At 34.7% G+C, this 20,153-nt stretch overlaps 1 protein-coding gene across 2 annotated transcripts; it reads left to right on the plus strand.

Moving 5' to 3' along the window:
* Window positions 1-8,055: 8,055 nt before the first annotated feature.
* Window positions 8,056-13,858, plus strand: LOC133296474 (uncharacterized). Of its 2 annotated transcripts, none has more exons than XM_061495465.1 (9): window positions 8,056-8,318; window positions 10,540-10,813; window positions 10,926-11,021; window positions 11,418-11,505; window positions 12,202-12,286; window positions 12,438-12,501; window positions 12,579-12,668; window positions 13,086-13,480; window positions 13,844-13,858. In XM_061495465.1, the coding sequence occupies exons 2-8, from the start codon at window positions 10,703-10,705 to the stop codon at window positions 13,155-13,157; spliced, it is 606 nt and encodes a 201-aa protein (XP_061351449.1). In that variant the 5' UTR covers window positions 8,056-8,318; window positions 10,540-10,702; the 3' UTR covers window positions 13,158-13,480; window positions 13,844-13,858. The 2 variants fall into 2 exon arrangements, with proteins under 2 accessions (XP_061351449.1, XP_061351451.1); XM_061495467.1 differs by having other exon boundaries at window positions 10,583-10,813.
* The last annotated feature ends 6,295 nt before the right edge of the window (window positions 13,859-20,153 follow it).

Genomic DNA, 20,153 nt, shown 5'->3' on the forward strand with positions numbered 1-20,153 from the left:
TCACCATTTGACATTATGAATTGTTGGAATCATTAATTATGAAGTTTTAAAAGAATTTTAAGGATATGATATTTCATTAATTGTTGGAATCATTTGACATTACCTTGTGATTGGTTACAACAACACCGATTTCACCATTTGACATTATGAATTGTTGGAATCATTAATTGCTTATTGAGCCTGATTACCTGTGAAGCTCGATTTCTCGTGCGGCCTAATTGTTGTGAGGCTTGATTGCCTATTCTCTTATCAGTAGAATTTGAGGGTACTTTTGCCAGGTAGGACTCTTTGTGGGGGATCCGGTTAGCGTTGGCCTTAGAGTTGTTAACACTCTAGGAATGTCTTGGGAGTTATATGATGGGGTCCTTGAACAATATCTCTGATGAATGTTCTTTGATTTGTGCCCAGTTGGTTATTGATTATTTGATTAATTGATTAATTGTCTGGTGGTATGATGTACTATATGGATATTATTACTGTTTACACACCATTGGGTGGAGTGACCCTCCAGGATCCGTGGTTTACTGAGATTGTCAAATCTCACCCCGCGTTATGAGACATTAATTTCAGGTACCACTAGTGCTGCTGGAGAAGCCTTGGGCAAGAAGCCCACTTAGTGTGGACATAAGCATATAGAGTATTTTGACATGTACATAGTAGTGCATGAGGATTACATGGCATTTTGAGATATTATTTTAATGCACCTGATAGTTGCTTATTTTGTATCATTGACTTAGTGCATGAACATTGGTCTTGTATAAGTTGTTGCAGACATGCTTAGAGTTGTTCATGCTTTTGTTTCTAAGTCATTTGATTATTATGTTGGTTCTGTAATAGTTAATTTGGTAGTTAATGTAATGTAATTGTATCATTGGAGAACTTTGTATATGTAAATGTTGATGTATGTGATGGAAGGGCCTAAAGCCTATTGTAGTTATTAATGTTGTTAAATTTTAATGAATGATAAAGAGGCATAATGTTAATTGATGGATATTGTGGGTTGTAAGTGCACCAAGGTTGTTGATCATTTGGATGCCACCCTTTTGGTCTATTAGGTACCATTTTTGAGTATTGGAACACACTTGTATAAAGTGGGTAAAAATTATAAAAACACAGGAGACTCTGTCAAAATTTCTAGAAAAACAGTGAGATTTTACCCTAACTTGGAGAGACCATAACTCTCTCCACAGTGGTCCAATTAAGGTGTACTATACCTTATTCTGAAGCTTAAGATGTCCCCTATATTGTCATAAAATTTGGTATCATTTGAGGTTGTAGAAACTGCCCTGTTAGGCTTAGATATATCAAACTGAAGCTTGAGGTGTCTCCTAAAACATATTAGAAGTTGGTGGAGAACAAACGTGTGAAACATCTGCAGTTTGAAAAGTAGTGAAGTATGTTTGAGTGTTGACATTGCAGTTTTGATAATTTTAAGGAAGTAACTTACGGCGAGCGTATCTGGAGTTGTAGAACTCCAATTGGGGCATGTGATACCTTGTTGGAAAGGTAAAAGAGTGAAGAATAACATATCAAAAGATGAGAATTTATGGACAATTAGTCCAACTATAGTTTTGGAAAAACTGGATGTACCTTAAGTAGGTAAAATGTCAAATTGTGTATTTGAGTTTTGTTGGTTTATGGGAACCACTTAACAATTTTAAATAGACTTTGTATGATGTTAAGCAATAATGTTTATGGTTCCGCAATAGTTTTGAGTTGCAATCACATTTTTTGGAAAATGTTGAATACAAACGTTTTATAAACGTAAAGATTTTGTAAACGATATTAAAAAGAAAAAGTTTACCATATTTTTAAAATGAACTGTTGTGATTGTAACTGTGCTTAATATCATAATTGATGATAACATTACTGGTCACGAATGGGGTGTGGTGTTACAGGCTGCTCTGTTTGTTGCTTCTCCATATTTGGAACTGTAGAATTAAAGACAAGAAAATTAGATAAAAATGAGATCTTTTCATTACAAATAACAAGTAAAAAATGAGATCTTACCACCGATTCCAACCATGTCTCCATCTTCTTCTTTGATTCCCCACAACCCACTCAAACCCACCTACCACCGAACAAGATATTTTGGTTTCAAACCCCCCCTCAATGGATGCGTGGTTGACCGTATCGAATGTTGTTGACTAATCTGATACGGCAATATCTGTATCAGAAGCGTATCGATACAGGAGACGTGTCCGATACGTTGGAATTTTTTTTTGGCGTATCGGTGCTTGCTTCATATATATATATATATGGAAATATAAGAATAATGTTGTAAGAAACTTGATAGCATATAATATATAGTTAGCATTGGCTCCTAACCGTTGAAATAGAATTCTGTCTAAGTTTTTACTTTTAATTGTTTTAGTTAAAGTCTTTTTTTTTTTGAATAAAAATGCAGATAAGTTAAAATACTATGGTATTGTTTGATGAGGTTGTTGATGTGTTCTGTTGAATATTTGTTAATTCTCTTGATTGCTCTTATTATTAGTGCTTCAATCATAACGACCTCTGGATATTTCATATATTTGGTTTATGCTCACTTCAATTACGATTTATTTGGTTGCTTTTATCTTCTCACATTGAATTTGTTCATGTTTAGCTAATATGTGCTCTGATTTTTCCATTAGTTCTATCCTCTTGAGTTAATACTAGTTGTTTCTTTTAGTAACTTATGTACTTCTTTTTTTACTGCATGTAGTCAATAAGGAGTTTAGTATTGGTTGCAAGATATTTTCCTAACTTCCTCTTCAAATTCCATTTTGAATTCATATTGTTACTCATTTTTTTTTCCTTACCTCACTTTATTTTCTTAAAGTTTATCTTTTTGTTTTCCGTAACTAATCAATGTCTATGCTCAACTACATGGGTAGTACTACAGCTGTACAACATCAATTCCTTAGTTACTTTTTATTTTCTTGTTTGTCAAACTACAGTTCTCTTTACCATCTAAACTAATTTCACTTAGAAGTTCTCTGATTACTAAACCTTTTTTATTACAACTTCATGGGTAGTGTAATTTTAACTTATTAGACTATTGTGTTCAGTTAACTGCATACTTAAGCAATTTCAATTCTGACATCTAAGCTTTTTACTCATGTAATGATCAATGGATCCAAATCTCCACATCAGTTCAACACATTTGATTGATTTCTGTTATGTGTTCTAATTGACTAGCAATCCTCTTCTTGTAGTTGCATCTAAGCTTCTGTGCATACAACCGAGTTATGAATCTCATTTTCTTAAACTTTTGTTTTCTTTGTTGTCTTAAATTTATTTTTATTAATTGATCTCATTAGGGTGGATAAATTTCAATTTCAAGTTCATTAAGAGAGGTTGTTGCAGTAAAGTACTTTAATTGGAAGTTTTGTTATTGAAAAAGGAATTTATGCGGAAAAAAAAAATAGCACTTGCCATTTTTTTTACTCTGGATGTCGATTGGAAGTTGGAACTGGAGTATAGAACACTATAACTCCAGTTGCTAATCTAGTTTTATGCATCACTAAGCTAGGTTATGATTTTATCAATGCGAAGAAATTACAAGTTGTTTATTCTTAGCAATCATCTTAGCCTTTGTTACTGATCAAGAATCTTTGCCACTATGTTTGATTTCTGTAATATATTTAAAGTTACTGAGTTTCCCCACTCTTCTATGCTAATCTATTTACCTAACAAGCTAGCCCTACCCTCTTTTATGTTGGTTGCGTACTTATTGTTGATAGAATACCATTTCCAGTATGCTTGCAACTTTAGGCTATTGTTTGCGAGGTGGATCTGTAAAAGTACTGTGGGGTATGTTATTTTGATCATGTTCTGGTTGCTTGATGGTGTGGTAGAATCTTGGGGTTTAGTTATTGTTAGCTGTAAGAACCTGCACCGTTAATTAAGGTATTTAATTAATAAATTACGAGAAAATAGGAAATGATTCCATAATTGACCCTAATAATTATTTATGAGGCCTAATAATCGTAATAAGTGATTAAGAATGCGGAAAGTCGATTTTCGGAAGAAAAGTGCAGATACCGGTTCTGCTAGTCGGTATAAATGCTTGCCGAAAAAGTATCCCGGAAAATTAATGTAAGTGCATGATAATTACTAGAATAATATGTAGGACTTGTAAAACGAGTTTCAAGTCCAGATAATGAGAACTGGTGCTGGAAACCGGTACTGGCTGGTAAAAGCACGTACCGGAAAAGTGCTCAGAAAATTATAAGAAAAATATGATAAATCTTATAAAATTATGTAGTTTCATAATCCAAAGTTTGGGATTAAAATGCTAAGCGTAGCAATTAAAGTTAATACTGTGTGTTAATCTTTAAGTGGGCTATTTAAGCCTTTGTGGGCACTAAACCCTAGGTCATATTACCTTCTCTATGTGAGTGTGTGAGGGTGGCTGATCAGCTTGGCTGCTCCTTGGGGTTTCTTCTCCATTTTGTGTCCAAGACACTTCCTTTCTTGATTTCTTCACCTCCAAACACTTGAGCCTTGTGTGAGTGGCCTTGTGAGTGTGTAGAAAGCTGGTGTTCTGAGTTGGGAGGCTGTTGGGAGTCAGCTTTGAGGGCTGAGTTGGAGAGTTGAGTGGTGGGAACCTTGGAGTTGGCTTGTTAAGCTTCAAGGTGTGTTCTTTGTGGAGAAAGGACCAACCTTCAACTTACATTTTCGTGTGCAGAGAGAGACAAAACCTTGGAGCTGTGAGCTCCAAGAGCACCCTTTTTCTGAGTTTGAGCTTTGGTAAGCCTTGTCACCTTTGATCTTGAGTTTAATGCTTAAAAATGAAAGCTTGATGCATGTTAAGGCTTAAAGATGATAACTTGTTGTGGGGTAATGTTGAACACACCTAGAAATGCATGTTTAGGTGCTTTAAATCGTTAAAAACTCAACCTTGGAAGGATATCTTCACGAAATGCATTTTCTGCATTCTGTCGTGAAATATCCGGATATGTGCCCGATGAATATCCGGATATGTGATATCCGGATATGGGTTTTGAGTATCCGGATACTAGATATCCGGATCTGGGATTCTGGATATCCGGATATTGCATATCCGGATACGTCCAGTGAGATATCCGGATATTGCATATCTGGATATGGTCCCGAGGAATATCCGGATATTCTGGGATTTCGTAGAACAGTAGCTGTGCTGTGTGTACAGTAGGCTATTGGGGGTTTGTGGACCCTAGATTGATGAAGTTGAACTTCTGTAATTAATGAACTAAGTCAGAATTAAGTGATTAAGGACTTATGGCTTGGTATGGAGCCTTAAGACGTAAAACGTAAGGAAAGGCGTTGTCTTTAAGTTATATGCTTGTGTTGCATTATTATTGATATAGTATTGGTCCATAACAGATTGTGAATCTGCTGTGTTTGGACTTTGAGCTGTGGACTCTTGGCTTTTGGAGTTAGCTTGCAAGGTAAGCTTTCGTGTCCTCGGTTTAGCCATGTTGTGGTTCCACCATGTCCCATGGGGGTATGGTTTATGCATGCTGTGTACATGCTTTTGGATATTTGATATGTTGATTGAACTTTACATGTAATGGCTTTTAATATGCATGTGTTGTTTCATCTTGACGGGAAGCCTGAGTATGTAGCGCCATACAAGATGGTGTACCGGGGTGAATGCAAATGGTACTTGCACGGTGTGTAGGTGATAGACGTATACCTGCATTGTCTCTGGCCAGTAGATTAGTATTGACACACATGACATGATTATCTGCTGCATTGCATTGTTTTAGAAATGATAAATGATAAACTATTTTTGAACTTATAGTGCACATGTAAGTGAGCTTGGGGTGGAAGATCCTTGAGGACTCACTGACTTACTGAGATTTCTAGATTAGAGATCTTACCCCACGTTCGAGGAATGCTTATTTCAGGATCAGGTAGTATGGGTATTGATGCCTCAGGCGGCGGGAGGCCGGAGCTTAGCTGATTTTGTTGTTTATGCTTATTTGTTAGCATGACTGGATTTGGATGCTGTTTATGTTTTCCGCTATTTATGATATGATGTTGTTGAGACTGATGTTTGGCATGTTGCCTTATTTGAGTGAGCATGGGGTTTGTCCATGACACTTTATGCTAGTATTTTAGATTGGAGTTGTATAAACTGTTAGATGGTCCGGTCTATATTGTTGTAGTTCCGTGACTAGAGCCACAATTATATTATCTATGTTATGAGGTATTTCAGTTAGCTGTTTTATTGCAATTACATACATGCGATGTTTTATTAATTGATTATTAAGCAAGTTGGTAATGTTAATGGCATCATAATTGAAAAGAAAAAGTAATTCCGCATTTTAATTAAGCGCAGCTTAATACAATATTGTGATAACATTACCGGATATATACGGGGTGTTACATTAGCCTTGTATTTAGTGCTCCTAAGTTGATCTTAGTATCTTACAACATTAGGGTGCTTTTCTCTATTTGTGTGAGGTAAGTACCAAATTTTGAGGACAAAATTTTATACGGAGGGGAGTTTGTTTAACCTTTTGCGCAGTTTCATAATGTTCTTCACCAACAATACGAGGTTGCAGCATAGTTGACGTTGAATCTAAAGGATCTACTGCTGGATAGATACCTTTGGCAGCTAATCCTCTTGATAATACAGTAGTAGCATCTAAATGTGCAAACGTCGTGGCAGGGGCAGGATCGGTCAAATCGTCTGCAAGTACATAAACAGCTTGAGTATAATAGCTCCATTTAATTAGTGTATTAATTGGTATAATGAAGAGGATGAATGGATTAATTAAATGAGTATAGGGTAACCAATGTTGTCTAAATAAAATATCTTAGGTGAAAATAAAAGTAATATATATATATATATATATATATATATATATATATATATATATATATATATATATAGGGAAGAAATAAAAATAAATTTTTTATAAAGATTGCAAATCTTATAAAAGAAGCAGATTGATCTTTTCCACCCATTTTGAAGAAGTGGTATAAGACAAAAAGGAAAGTGAACAGAAAAGGAGAGAGAGGGAAGAAATAAAAATAATTTTTTTATAAAGATTGTAAATTTATAAAAAAAAGCAGATTGATGTTTTCCACCCATTTTGAAGAAATGGATTTCATTTTTGGCGGATTATTGGAGAGGTCGATCGCACTTTCCTATCTTTACTTTGAATTAATTGAAATTTGAAGTTTTCAACTTAAATCTCCTTCCGCTAATCCAGTAATCTCTTTTGCCCTTTTGTGAACTGTCAACAAAGCCCTTCCATGCCATCGCTGCCAAATACTTCTACGCCCAGCCCATTCGCGATTCGCTAGTTGCTCTTCGCTTACGCTTCACAGTTTTGGCTCTTATTCTTTTGCGTTGGGCTTCTCATGGTTTTGGCTCATGGTAAGCCCTTGATTTGAAGCTATTAACAATTTGACATGTAGTTGAGTAGTTCATCATAAAAAAAAAATTTATTTTGGTTCTTTTTATAATGTTGTTTTGAAAAAATATGTAAAACTTGATGAACAGAACCAAATTGACCCAAGTTTGATTTTGGTTTAACAAATTGTTTTCCAAAACTTAAACTGAAGGCTGTCAAATTTGAGAATCTAGGCAAACTCGAAAGGGTGAACCAAAATCATAAATTGCAGAATCGTAACACAGATCGTAAAATCGTAACACGAGATATATATTATATTTATATGCATATAAAGTAATATAATAAGCAAATTTAATTCAACCGACGAGCATAATAATGTCATACAATAATCATAATCAAGAAAAAGAGTATTTTTAATACCACTTGAAGACATTTTTAAAAAAAAATACAACATTCAAATTCACCAAAAAAATAAAAAATTAACCACAATTTAATTGGTCCAGCAGCAAGCAATATTGAAAAAGCTTGACTAATTTGATTTTTCAATGTGGACTAATTTCATTTTTCAAGTAAATTGAAAAGGATATACAAAAAAAGAGAAAAGGAAACAGAGGCAAAAACAAGAAAAGAAAAACTAATTTTGTTTATCAAATAATTTTTTTTCTGTTAAGTAATAAATAACAGAGACAGAAGCTGAAAGTAAAACGAGAGAAAACAAAAAAAATATCAACAAAGCCTGCCTGCTTTGGTAAACAGATGCAGTGACGCAGCTCATAAGAGATTGAGAAAGAACACCACCCTGCGACGGCGAAGGCACAACGGTGAATCCTGGGAACGGAGAACGAAGACGAAGCTGCGGACAGAGCACGTGGAGAACGCACGCCCACACACAGACCGGAGTCGGAGAAGACGGTGGAGCGCAGCCAAGCCCGATGGTGGAGTCGTCTCTCACTGAGCAGGAGCGGTGGCGGCTTCCTCCAGGTATTTAGGGTTTTTTGCATTGAAAAATCCCGTTTATTTGACGGACTTCGGGTCAAAAAATCTGGGTCCATGGGTCAGAACGTTTTCGGTGGAATCGTTTTACTCGTACGAGCTTACGAGTTTGCCAAAAAAACACGGCGTCTCTAACAAGTCAATGCCAAAAACGAGTTTATGGTGAATCGGAATCGTTGAGGGTGTTTAGAAGCGTAAACTTCGTACGAGTTTACTCGCGAGTTTGACCACCATTCACTGAATACATAATTATTTAATCAGTTTGGACCTTAATTTCCCCATAACCCAACCTGACCCGCGATCACTTCTAAATGGAATGATAAAAAAAAAATCAGATGTTGATTCTCCCCGCTTTTGATTATTGGGTTTGGTTCTAATTTTTTCTTGGTTCTATTCAATCCTTGTTCAGAATTTATTTTTGTGAAATTTTGATATATCAAGATGTGACTAGGTCATCTCATGTGTTTTTCAAGCGTGGGACTTTGGCTTCGAAATCAGATGATGTAACATGCTCTCATTATTGTTAACGTGATTTAACAATTTAGTTATCCAAATCTGGGCGGTAAAAGGTTAGGCAACTTTATAAGGGTAATGGAAGAATGTAATAGTTCATTAAAACTGTCTAATCTTGTTGGAACCCTCGTGATCAACTATTGGTTGGTAAACCAGAGTCAGCATTAAAATTAGTACAATGGAGTTTAGTGATTGATTACCAGAACAAGTCACAGCTTGTAGACCTTAAATTGAAGATTATTGGGGGTATATATAATTTGTCTACTTCTGATTTGTTTTGCTTGAAGCATGGCATATGGAAGCTTTGCTCCCTTAACAAACCAAATAAATTATGGGCAAAAAGAAACTACTGTTGTTTGAAAATGGACAGAAAGTTGCTAACTTCATGGAAAACATTCTCATCAAGTCATATATACATGTTTTGTATCTTGACTAATTGCTTAAATTGTAACGGTGTATTTGTTAACTGGATTAATCCTGTCTCGTGTATTTTCTCCATTGTATTTGTAAAGAATCAATTCAACCCAAAAGCTTAAGCTATTGGGTGAGGGCCCTTTTTAATGATTTATAATATTCTCTAATACGCCCTCTCACAATAGAGCCTATTGGGCTTGAAGTGTGGACAATGCAGAGGCTCACCTACCAGTGCTAAAAAAGAAATTCCACTAGAAAGAAAGTGTGGGGCAGTGAGGATCAAACCCGGGACATGAGGCTCTGATACCATGTAAAGAACCAATTCAACCCAAAAGCTTAAGCTATTGGGTGAGGGTCCTTTTTAATGGTTTATAATAATATTCTCTAACAATATTTGTGCATTTAATTAGGTTTCACATTTGCATCAATATGCTTCAGCGATTTACCATGATATTTCTGGTAGTCTGGTTTACAATTATTTTTTAGTATCCAGATTTTATAATAACTTTTTTAATATAATTATTAGTATGATGTACTCATAGTTATCAAATGCGGATTGCGGCCTGATGCGGCCAACCCTCAAAACCGCTATAGCGTTATTGCGGGTTGCGGTTGCGGAAATAGCGAAAAAAATATATATATTAAAAAAAAAATTATATATACATGTGTGTGTGTAACATAATAAATTATTAAAAAAATAATAACACCTAAAAAAATACAAATAATACTTTACTGTTTTACCTTAGTTACCTTTTAATGATGCATTCTTTTTTTTTTTTGGGATACAGAAATAGTTTTACCCTCTGTTGCGGATAAGAATCATTCTTTTTTTTTGGGATACAGAAATAGTTTTTAGTAAGAATCATTCTTTTTTTGGGATACACAACAGAGAGGCAGAAAGGGAGAGTGGCTTAGGGTTAAAACCATAAAAAGGCACTGTTGCGGCCGCAACAACCGCTATTGCGATTTGGTGCGGTGCGGCGAGAATGATTGCGGCGAATCTCCGCGAAGCGCAACTGGCGCGGCTTGCGGCGCAATAGCGCCGCTATTGACTACTATGGATGTACTTTAGGAAACTCCATTGCTTACAAGATCCTGATGTAGGAGGATTCAATCAACAATCAATAGTGTTGAATCACATACTGTTTTGACAATGAAGTATTTGGACTATAATTTGAAAATTTGGATTTTCTTTGAAGCCTTGATCATAATATGGAGTTTCTGGTTCATATGCTCCTTTTTTTCTCCCCCTTTTAACTTGCTAAAGCCACTTTTTGTGCAGTATAAAAGCAACTAATTTTTACCGTACATTGCTGAGGAATCAGAATCTGAATAACTTGTATCTCTCGTTGGCATTGAGGCTCTGTTGACCAAGGCAACAAAGACGATCTTTTTTGGTTGTATTTAAGCTGGAGCTTGGCACTCTGTAATTTGGTTCAGTCTCAATGTTCTATCTCAGTAGAATCGAGCACAAGTTACCCTTGCCTCCTCCTCTTCTTACCCTTCCCATTCGAGAAGCTATGCACATGGAGCTTGAGAAGCTTTTCTTGGATAAGGTTTTCTGTTGTTACCATTTTCAGTTTCGTTTGTGTCTCGGTGACCCATATTTGTGTAATTTATTTTACTTAATTTACCTGGTTTCATTTTAGTTTTCTGTAATCATGTTAGGTTATTGCAAACTTGGGCCTTTGCATATCTGTCCGTGATATCAGATCCATTGAGGGTGGGTTTATCTTCCCTGGTGACGGTGCTCCAACCTATACGGTATGATGTCAGGGGTTGGTTTTGAACTTTTCATCATACCATTGAACTTAAATTTCTACATGATGGGAGTATGAAGTTGAATGCAGGCTTTTAGGTTTAATAAATTATTTTTGCTGCTCTTTTGTACCGAATAGTTTAGCTTTATTTTAACTCAGGAAAAAAATCACCCACTCAAAACTCAAATCTTTGAATTTTGATTTCTGGGCACAAAAATGTTGATATGCTATTGTGTTATGATGAGTTTTTTTCTGTATCTTTAGAACCTGCAAGAGTTTTCTGCTTTCTTAGCTCCCTTGTTTATATTTTAAATCAATGTTTTGTAGTTTGATGGCAGATGTGATGGTGTATGTGATTGTTTGTGTCTGTGCAATAAATTTGTTCTGATATTTCTGGCAGGTGGTGTTCAATTTGATTATGTTTCGTCCATTTGTGGGGGAGATTATTAATGCAAAACTTCTTTCATCTGATGCTGATGGCTTACGCTGTATGTCTTTGATTTTTAGCTGCTTCCTTGATTATAATTTTCTCTTGACATACATAACGTCATTCCACATAGTTCTGTTTTATGCTATTGCTGGATAAGAATCATATTTATGAGCATACTTCTGTTTCATATATCGGTTACATGCAGCATAATGCTTCTTTATGATGTTGTTTGGTCTGAAAATAGTTCAGGGGGAACGGAGTTGTTTAAGATTATTTTTATAGTATGAGATAGTTGCTTGAAAGTTGTTTTTGGACTGCTCTTGTTGATAAGTTCCTGATACTTGTCAATATTAATTTAACTCATCTTGTTAGCACAGAATATGAAGTTTGCTTTGATGCTGTGACTCTGTTAGGTATCCATTTTTCATTGTGTATTTTCTGGTGAGATGTGACTTCAGAATTTTGCTACTCTAGCAAAATAAAATTTGTGATTAATAAGCATCAATGTTAATATAATTGAAGCTCAAAAGACAGGAATAATGCAAGACAAGAGTAATGTGACCCTGCATATTTAATTTTTATAAGCTAATTTCTGTGTTTTTGTATCCAATTGTGACACTGACAGTAACCTATTATTTGCTTAATATAACGCCACCATCCAATGTTAGCATCCTCTGAAAAATTAACTGATTGTCAAATGTTGATGTGTTTCAAGATAGTCCCTGCTTAGTAATGCTGAATCTGTGGTTGGCAGTATCCCTTGGATTCTTTGACGACATTTATGTTCCTGCACATCACCTGCCCAACCCAAACCACTTTGTGGCTGAACCAACAAATAGGTGATGCCTTTATTTAAATTTACTTTTGGGATGACCTTTGAACTTAATACAAAAGTATATCTGCATATAATCTTTTATTTTTTCATAAATAATGAATCCTGTCATTATGTATGTTCAATATCAAGCTTATATGCTCTTTTGAAAATTACAGCAAGAAAGGCATATGGTTTTGGGATTTTGAACAATCATCATATCCTATTCATGATACTGATGTGGTTAGCCTCCTCTGCCTTTTATGTTAACTATATGCTTGGAAAAAAAATATGCTAAATTTTGGTTACCAATGTTGCAGATCAAATTCCGAGTTCAAAGTGTGACTTACCCACCGATTCCGGTTGAGCAACCAAAAGAATCAAAGCCATTTGCCCCCATGTTGGTTACTGTAAGTATTTTGTTCACCATTCTTTGCCTCTGTTTTCTTCATTACTTGGTTCATGCATTTTTGTGAATGCTTTAAACGACATGAGATATTTGGGCTTTTTGAATTATTCCCGTGTTTCTATCCTTCACTCCCCCTTTCCTACTCTATTTTTGTCTGCTATATTTTTCATACTAGTCCTTATTATTATGCATCACATATCTCTTGATTATGGATTAAAATCTCATCAATTGCAACAGAAAAAAACTGACACCGGATTCAATTAAAGCAAACAATGTTTGAACTTATTGGCATATACCAAAAGTTTTGTGAGGAAGATAAGGTTAAAATCTTAATAAATAGGCATTATTAAAATAAAATGGTTGGTGCTAGCGTTGCACATCAACGGAAGAGTGACGTATCATGATGTCTATTTTATAGGGATCATTAGATCATGATGGTCTGGGCCCTGATTCTTGGTGGTTTGAGACAGAAGAGGTTGAGGACGAATAAACATGAGTTCAAAAGATAGTAAATGACGGATTCATTGCCAGGTTTTGTTCAGTCTTCAAGATTAGGATTGGAAGAAATTGGTTGTTGGTGGTTTGCTCATGTTCCAAAAGATATCTCGTTAGGGATACTTTTTGCATGATTAAAACTCTACAACATTCTTAATTACTTTGCTTTGTAAATTATTGATGGAATCATTGTTTGCCGTTTTATTTCTGCGCCCTGAATTCCTACCATGCAGGAAGAGAAAAATCTGTCTATACATATGCTTTTGGTATCTATGATTATTTTTTCTTGGATACTAACATTCTTTTAAGGAAAAAGAAGTATCCTTTTGAATGACACAAGTTTGTGTAATTTTAAGTGTTTTACACAAAGTACGACCGGTCGTACTTTGTGTAAAACTGAAAAGTTTTTTTTTTTCTCTCTCCTCATCGCTGACGTGTAAAGTGAAAAAAAGTAACTTTTCAGAATTACACAGAGTACGACCGGTCGTACTCTGTGTAAATCACTAAAAGGACACAACTTGTGTCCTTTTGAATGACACACACTAAACTCTCTTTTTAATTGTCAAATATTTATTAGTGATTGGGTATATAGACTTGAAAATTTACTGTGAAAAAAGAAATAAATAATAAATATTTGATAGATCAAGTTTATTGAATATTGATATCCTTAAAAAAAAAAAGGTACCTAACAACTTCCCAGACACTAACATGGCTCGCATGGTATTTTTTACATGTTTCATTTAGTGAAAAGGAATGCAATAATAGTAATTGGGATAACAAGATATCTATATTTGTTTGTTTGTGACTGACTTTTCTTAAATCTCAGTATTCCGTTTGTCAAAAACATGTTGAGAATGAGATTTCATATGTTTGTGAAACTTTTTTTTTTTTAATATACTGTTGGGTTGTGTTTGGATAAATCTTTTCAAAGTTACATAGAATTTAAAATGCAACGGAATTAGATGGATGCAATCTTCATTTGTAAAATTAAATGTTTGGATAAATATTCATGGGAATGAGATTTCAATAATAATTTTGTAAAAAAATAAATAAAATAAAACTCAATTCAGAAATTCCCATTTCGATGTTAGGGTTTCAAATATTTGACTTTTTATTGCGCAATTTTTGGTGAAATTTCGAACCAAGAGCATGTTTGGATTGGCTTCTCCATTTTCAAAAGCTACTTTTAGATATTTTTTAAGTGTTTGGATGATAACTCTTAAAAAAAGTAAAAGTCAATAACAAAGTCAAATTTTAACTTCTTTTCAAAAGTTAAAATTTTTAACTTTTGAAAAAAAGGAGAAGCTAGAAGCAATCCCCCCCTCTGCCTTTTTCGTTCGATGCCTCTCGCCTCTGCATACACCGTATCAAAGATCCCCAGTCGAAACACACACCATTCACTTGTTTTCCAGACAATACAAAGTTAAAAAAGAATAAACAAAAAATTAAAAAAATAAAAATCTCTTTTTTAACTGGGTTTTCGATGAAATTGTGTTTTTTCTTTGCAAATTCTCAAAACTAGTGTTTGGTTGAAGGTTTATTTTGGGATTGATGGAAAAGTGTAGATGGATATTGAAAAATACCACGTTTGGTTCAGGTTTTTTCAAGAAATACCAGGCAAATAGAATAGATGGGAAAATGACTTTTGTGTTGATTTTTAGATGAAATTCACTGTTACAAAATACACTTGAGATGTGGTATTTTGAGATGACTGAGGAAGTGAAAAAACAGGTGCAAAGTTCCTCCCGAACATAGATTTTGCATATTTAAATAAATTTTCCTGGTAATATTTGAGTCAACCAAACAACTTTTTTTACATTTTCCTATCAAACTCACTTTCCAATCATTTTCTTATCAATTACATTTCCCTAATAAATTTTTTTTTCTCCCAAACCAAACAATACCTAAACGAAATCATGTCATCACCAACAAACACTATAGATCTCCGATGGAGATTCTTACTAGACCTTGCGACAAAGAATATATGAGGATGGTCACGCTAAAATACGAAGAAAATTTTATAGAGCAGGTATTACTTCTCTTTCAGTTCCTTTTGTTACTTGCCCTAAATCAACGTCAATAGAGCCTAAGTACCTGAGCATTTTTTTTACAGGTATACGAACTTCAACTGTTTGTATAGGATCCAAATTATACTGATGGGAAATATGAAAGCCAGTAGAGGTATGGATGTAAACCAACGAGGCACAAGACTTTTTGCACATTTACATTGTACTTTTAAGTAATTTTACACATAAAAGTGCTTTTTCATTTTAACATCTAAATAACATTTTTAGTTAAAAACACTTTTCAAATATTGCATTCAAACATAAAATAACTTTGACTTTTAAAAAAAGCAACTCATAAAAAGTTTTTTTTTCAAAAGCTTATCCAAACGGGATTTAAGTCCACTACATTTCAAGGTGGGAATATGTTTTCGTTTGCTGCATCTAAAAGGATCGGGGGGGGGGGGGGGGGGGACGAGAGAAAAGTGACAAAATCATGTTGGCACTTGGCATAGTGGCATTCAATGTCTTGATCTTACTATTTTGTCATTGCGAGCTACCTTATAATTGATTTCACCATGCCTTATTCTCCCGCACAACAATTAAAATGCCATCTTTTAGTAAAAACAAATACCAAAATGTTATATTTGAAAATTATTTTTCATTGTCACACCTAAAGTCTTGCTATTGGGCCCAAACATCTTTTTCCATGTGATAGAAGGATGTAAGTCCTATTAACTGAGTCAGTGGCACCAATCCCCAATTGTTTAATCTTGGAGGATCAAACATGTCCAACCGATGGTTGGTATTTGTATCTTGGATCGATACACCTGCGAGAGTTTATGAAAGAGACACTGCAAGGGGTAATGGATCACTGTGCACAATAATAATATTAGCATATATCTGAAGGTGTGGGGGTGTCCACAATGATAGGCAAGAGAGCAGGGAATTCAAAGTGTGTACCTGAGAGGTTTAACCCTTCATTGATAGAAAGAATTACCTATAGGTGTAAATTTCTCATAGGAGTGTGACTATTGTGGGATAAGATAAGTAGTTTATCCTTTATCCAATGAGATTATCCTTATCTCTTTAGTCTATCACTTGTTGTTATGTTGTTGAGATATGAGCCCATGAAATGGGTTCAGAACAATTACCCCCAAGTCCGTCAATCTGAGTGTTCAGGTTGTCAAGCTGTAATATTTTTCTTGCACCTTGGCCACACATGGGTCCATTCATTATGAGGATCCCATCTAGTTGTATAGTCGGGTTATATTATTTTTCTTGCACCTCGGCCAAGTTTAGGTTCTTCCCTAGCTGACGTTTATTGGGTGTTCTTGGGCAGCCTTGCATGCCTATCCTTTTGCGAATTTTAACTTTTATTATGCTCTTATGATGCATCTTGTCATTCTTTTTGTTCAAGTTGCTTTAGCTCGGCTTGTGTTGCCAAGGTCTTAGATTTTCAGAGGTGGGTTTGGGTCCCTTTTTTGTTCGTTACATTAGCCCGGCTTGTGTTGTCGAGGCCTTAAATCTTTGAAGGCGATTTTTGGGCCTTTTTTTAAATATTGATTTGGCTTGGCTTCGAGGCCTTGACGCTGCGAGGTGGTCTTTAAACTCCATCTTCGGTGAGGTTGCTTAACCCGACCTCGAATACCATGGCTTTATATTTTGTGAACCTGACTTGTCCTTCCCAGGCTCTATTTTGTACTGATTTCATGGGTGCTTTAGAGATTTGGGCTCGGTGCATTACCTTTTGTCCTTTACTTTGTTTGTTATTTGGGCCCGACTTGTAATGTCGTAGCGTATAGTATCTGCGGGGGCAGTAATTTCGCATTGGCCCTTTCGTACCTTTATGGGAACTTGTGGAGTCCCAACTCGTGGCTCGGACCTTTAGGGGTGTTCAAAATATTCAAAAGATCCAAACCGGTCCATAACCAAATCGAACCACATTTAAAAAACCAGTTTTTTAAAAAACTGATTTTATGTCAAACCACTCTTTATTTTCTAGATCCATTTCATTACCGATCCAAAAAATAATAATTGGATATCCATTTGTTTTGGTTTTACACCATTTTTATTTACTCCAAGCGACGTCGTGAGAGAGGGAGCATCTCGTGAACCTGTCGTAGCTAATTTTGAACTCTAACTTCAATTTCCAATTTCTCCCTTCTCTACTGGCTCAACCCTCTTCTCTTCTACACTCTCGTCATCGCATTAAACATCTCTCGCTGCCGTGAATCTTTATTTTCTCTGCTTTCACTTGGATTGTGGAAATCTAGCAGGTAACTTGCCATCTTCACGCTTTAGTTTTCCATCTTGCCCTGCTTTTCCTTATCTTTGTTTTTTTATTTTGTGAATCGCTTAATATATTTCTTCTTTGCTTTGTAGAATTGGGGTTTTTGCTTCAAAGGAGCCTTTGCTGTTCGGTGACTTTATTACGAGTATTTTTTCTTTCTTTGCTTTTGATTCATGTTTTGAAAATATTCCATTTGTGTTTCTCTGCATGTTGTATATGATACATTCAAGGACAAAGACAAATGGATTGTATATATAATATCAGGTCTGAATATTAATATTATTTATTGTAATAGAATTTTTCTTGTTTTGCTTACCCAAGATAGACGACTCAATAATAAGCATTAACTATATCTTTGAAATTCATAAATTCATTGCATAAAATTTCTGTTAGAATGAGTTGGCATCCCTACTAAGCCTTAAATAACGGGGTAATATTACTACTTTGATTATTTTTGCACTAGATTGTAATAATATAACAATCTTGTCATAGTTAACATTCTGATTGTACTAGTATGAACAAACAAAAGCCTAAATAAGTATTTGTTAGATTTTAGAGTTAACGTAATTAAGTTGATCATGAATCTTGTTTATGAGAGAGCTTATTTAGAGCTTGAAGTGGTGCTAATTATTTGGGCTCTAAAAAATACCCGGTTAAGATAATATATGAATGAAACAGATGTTCTTCTTCCTTGGGTTGTGACCTCTGAGCATTAGCTGGGCTACCCAAATAGAAATTCTGGCCCACACATCAATTTGGGATTCACTATTTCACTGTGTTTGGGTTTTGTGATTGAGACTTTGTAGAGATAGAAAGAACAGGGGAGAGAATGAGAGATAGCTAAGGCTTCAAGAGTGAGCAAAATATTGTCAAGAATCAATTTGGGATTCTGAATGGTCACGAGGAACAGAGTTAGTTTACCTTTTCATTCATTGTGGCAGCTTGGTTTAAGTTGAATGAATATCATCACAACTAGAATAATCTATCTACTTAACGTTAATTACTTGAAAAGATAACGGAACAGTGGAGACCTTATATATATATTATTAGAATGGAATAAAATGGGGTTATTGGGTCTAACTTCTTAGTTCTGAGTAAAACATCGTTCAATTCAACTCCACATGTTCAACAAAATCCCCATTGATGTGATATGCAATTAGAATTATTGCTTGGTTGTTAAATTTCACTAGAATCAGAATATTAATTTTATATCTCTTATTTCACTAGAATCATATCTATATACATATATATTTTATTTTATTTTATTTTAATTTATTTTATTTTATTTTATTTTTATTTTTTCAACTGTTTTGTATCTTTCATGTGGGTTCATCTACCACCGACCTCAATTAATTTAGGATAAAGGTGATGTTGATGTTGATATCTCTTATTTATTTCTTCATGTTTCCAATTTTTAAGTTCGAAGTTCTGTTTCTTTATCTGACATAACCCACTTTCCACATCGCATTTGCCATCACAAAAGACAAGAACCAATAGCCAATGTTTATTGGTAAAGACAAAAAAAATTTAAGAATGCGTTCATAACCGAAGCTTCTGCCAAAAGACAAACTTCAAAACATCATAGTTCTATTCGGCCCATTTGAATAAAGCTCCAAAAGCAGAGACTTTTATGTGCTTCACACTTCAGTTTTTGCTGTTTCATGTTAATCAGTGTTGGGTTTTGGGTATTTATCTTCCTTACTCAATTTTTTTTTTGTTTCATAATTTGATTCGAGTTTTTGCTTATTCATGTTACCTTTGATACATTTATTTTTGATAGTTTAGTGATTGATCATGTGCTATTTTATTTTTAACTGTTATTAAGAGATTTAGTTTAATGGTTGGATTTATTTGTGAAAAGGTTAGTTGGGTGTATAAAGTTGGTTTATAGGATTTACTTAGTTGTCTTTTTTATTGAATTTAACATGGTTGACATCAGAATTAGTTTAATGCTGTGAATATATATAACTTTTTTTATTGAATCATTTTTTTCATTATGTTGTAGCTATGCATGTGTTTTGCTAAAATGAATAGTTAAAATGGTGTACTACTTAATGTCATCGACTTGTCTAATATAAATAATTTGTACTATTTCAGTTCATATTGTATCTTCAAGTGAAAATCAATAATGGAATCAACGAGTAATCAAGAATTTTCAACCTCAGAGACCGCAGGCGCAGAGCATCTAGCTTCTACTCCTCCAGTTATCTCTAACACTGATAATGTGTTACCGCCTCGGTTTGATGCGCGTAAAAATCGGTCAGAGGTTTGGAAACACTTCACTGCAGAGCTTGGCTCAAATAAGAGAGCTAAATGCAACTATTGTGGTTGCTTCATCAAATATAATGGAACAAGTTCCATGCATAATCATTGGAAGAGATGCAAGGGTGATATGGATAAAGATGGAAATAAAAAGACATAAATTAGGTTCATCCTCATACACATCCCCTTCTTATCCTAGTTTTGATCAAGAGGCTATATAAGATGCACTTGTGAAGTTGGTTGTGAGGGCTGAGCTTCCCTTTCGATTAGTGGAGTATGAAGCTTTTCATAAATTTATGAGTGTTACACAGTCCAAATTTAATATATGCTCGCGCACTACTGTTGCACGTGATGTGTTAATGCTATGGGATACAGAAAGATCTAGTTTGAAGAAGTTTCTTTCCAAGCATTGTGGAAGGGTTTGCCTCACCAC

Source organism: Gastrolobium bilobum, unplaced genomic scaffold (assembly GCF_033153095.1).
Source record: "Gastrolobium bilobum isolate Gb01-03AN ecotype WA unplaced genomic scaffold, APGP_CSIRO_Gbil_v1 utg38010, whole genome shotgun sequence".
In the NCBI taxonomy this organism is placed as follows: Eukaryota; Viridiplantae; Streptophyta; class Magnoliopsida; order Fabales; family Fabaceae; genus Gastrolobium; species Gastrolobium bilobum.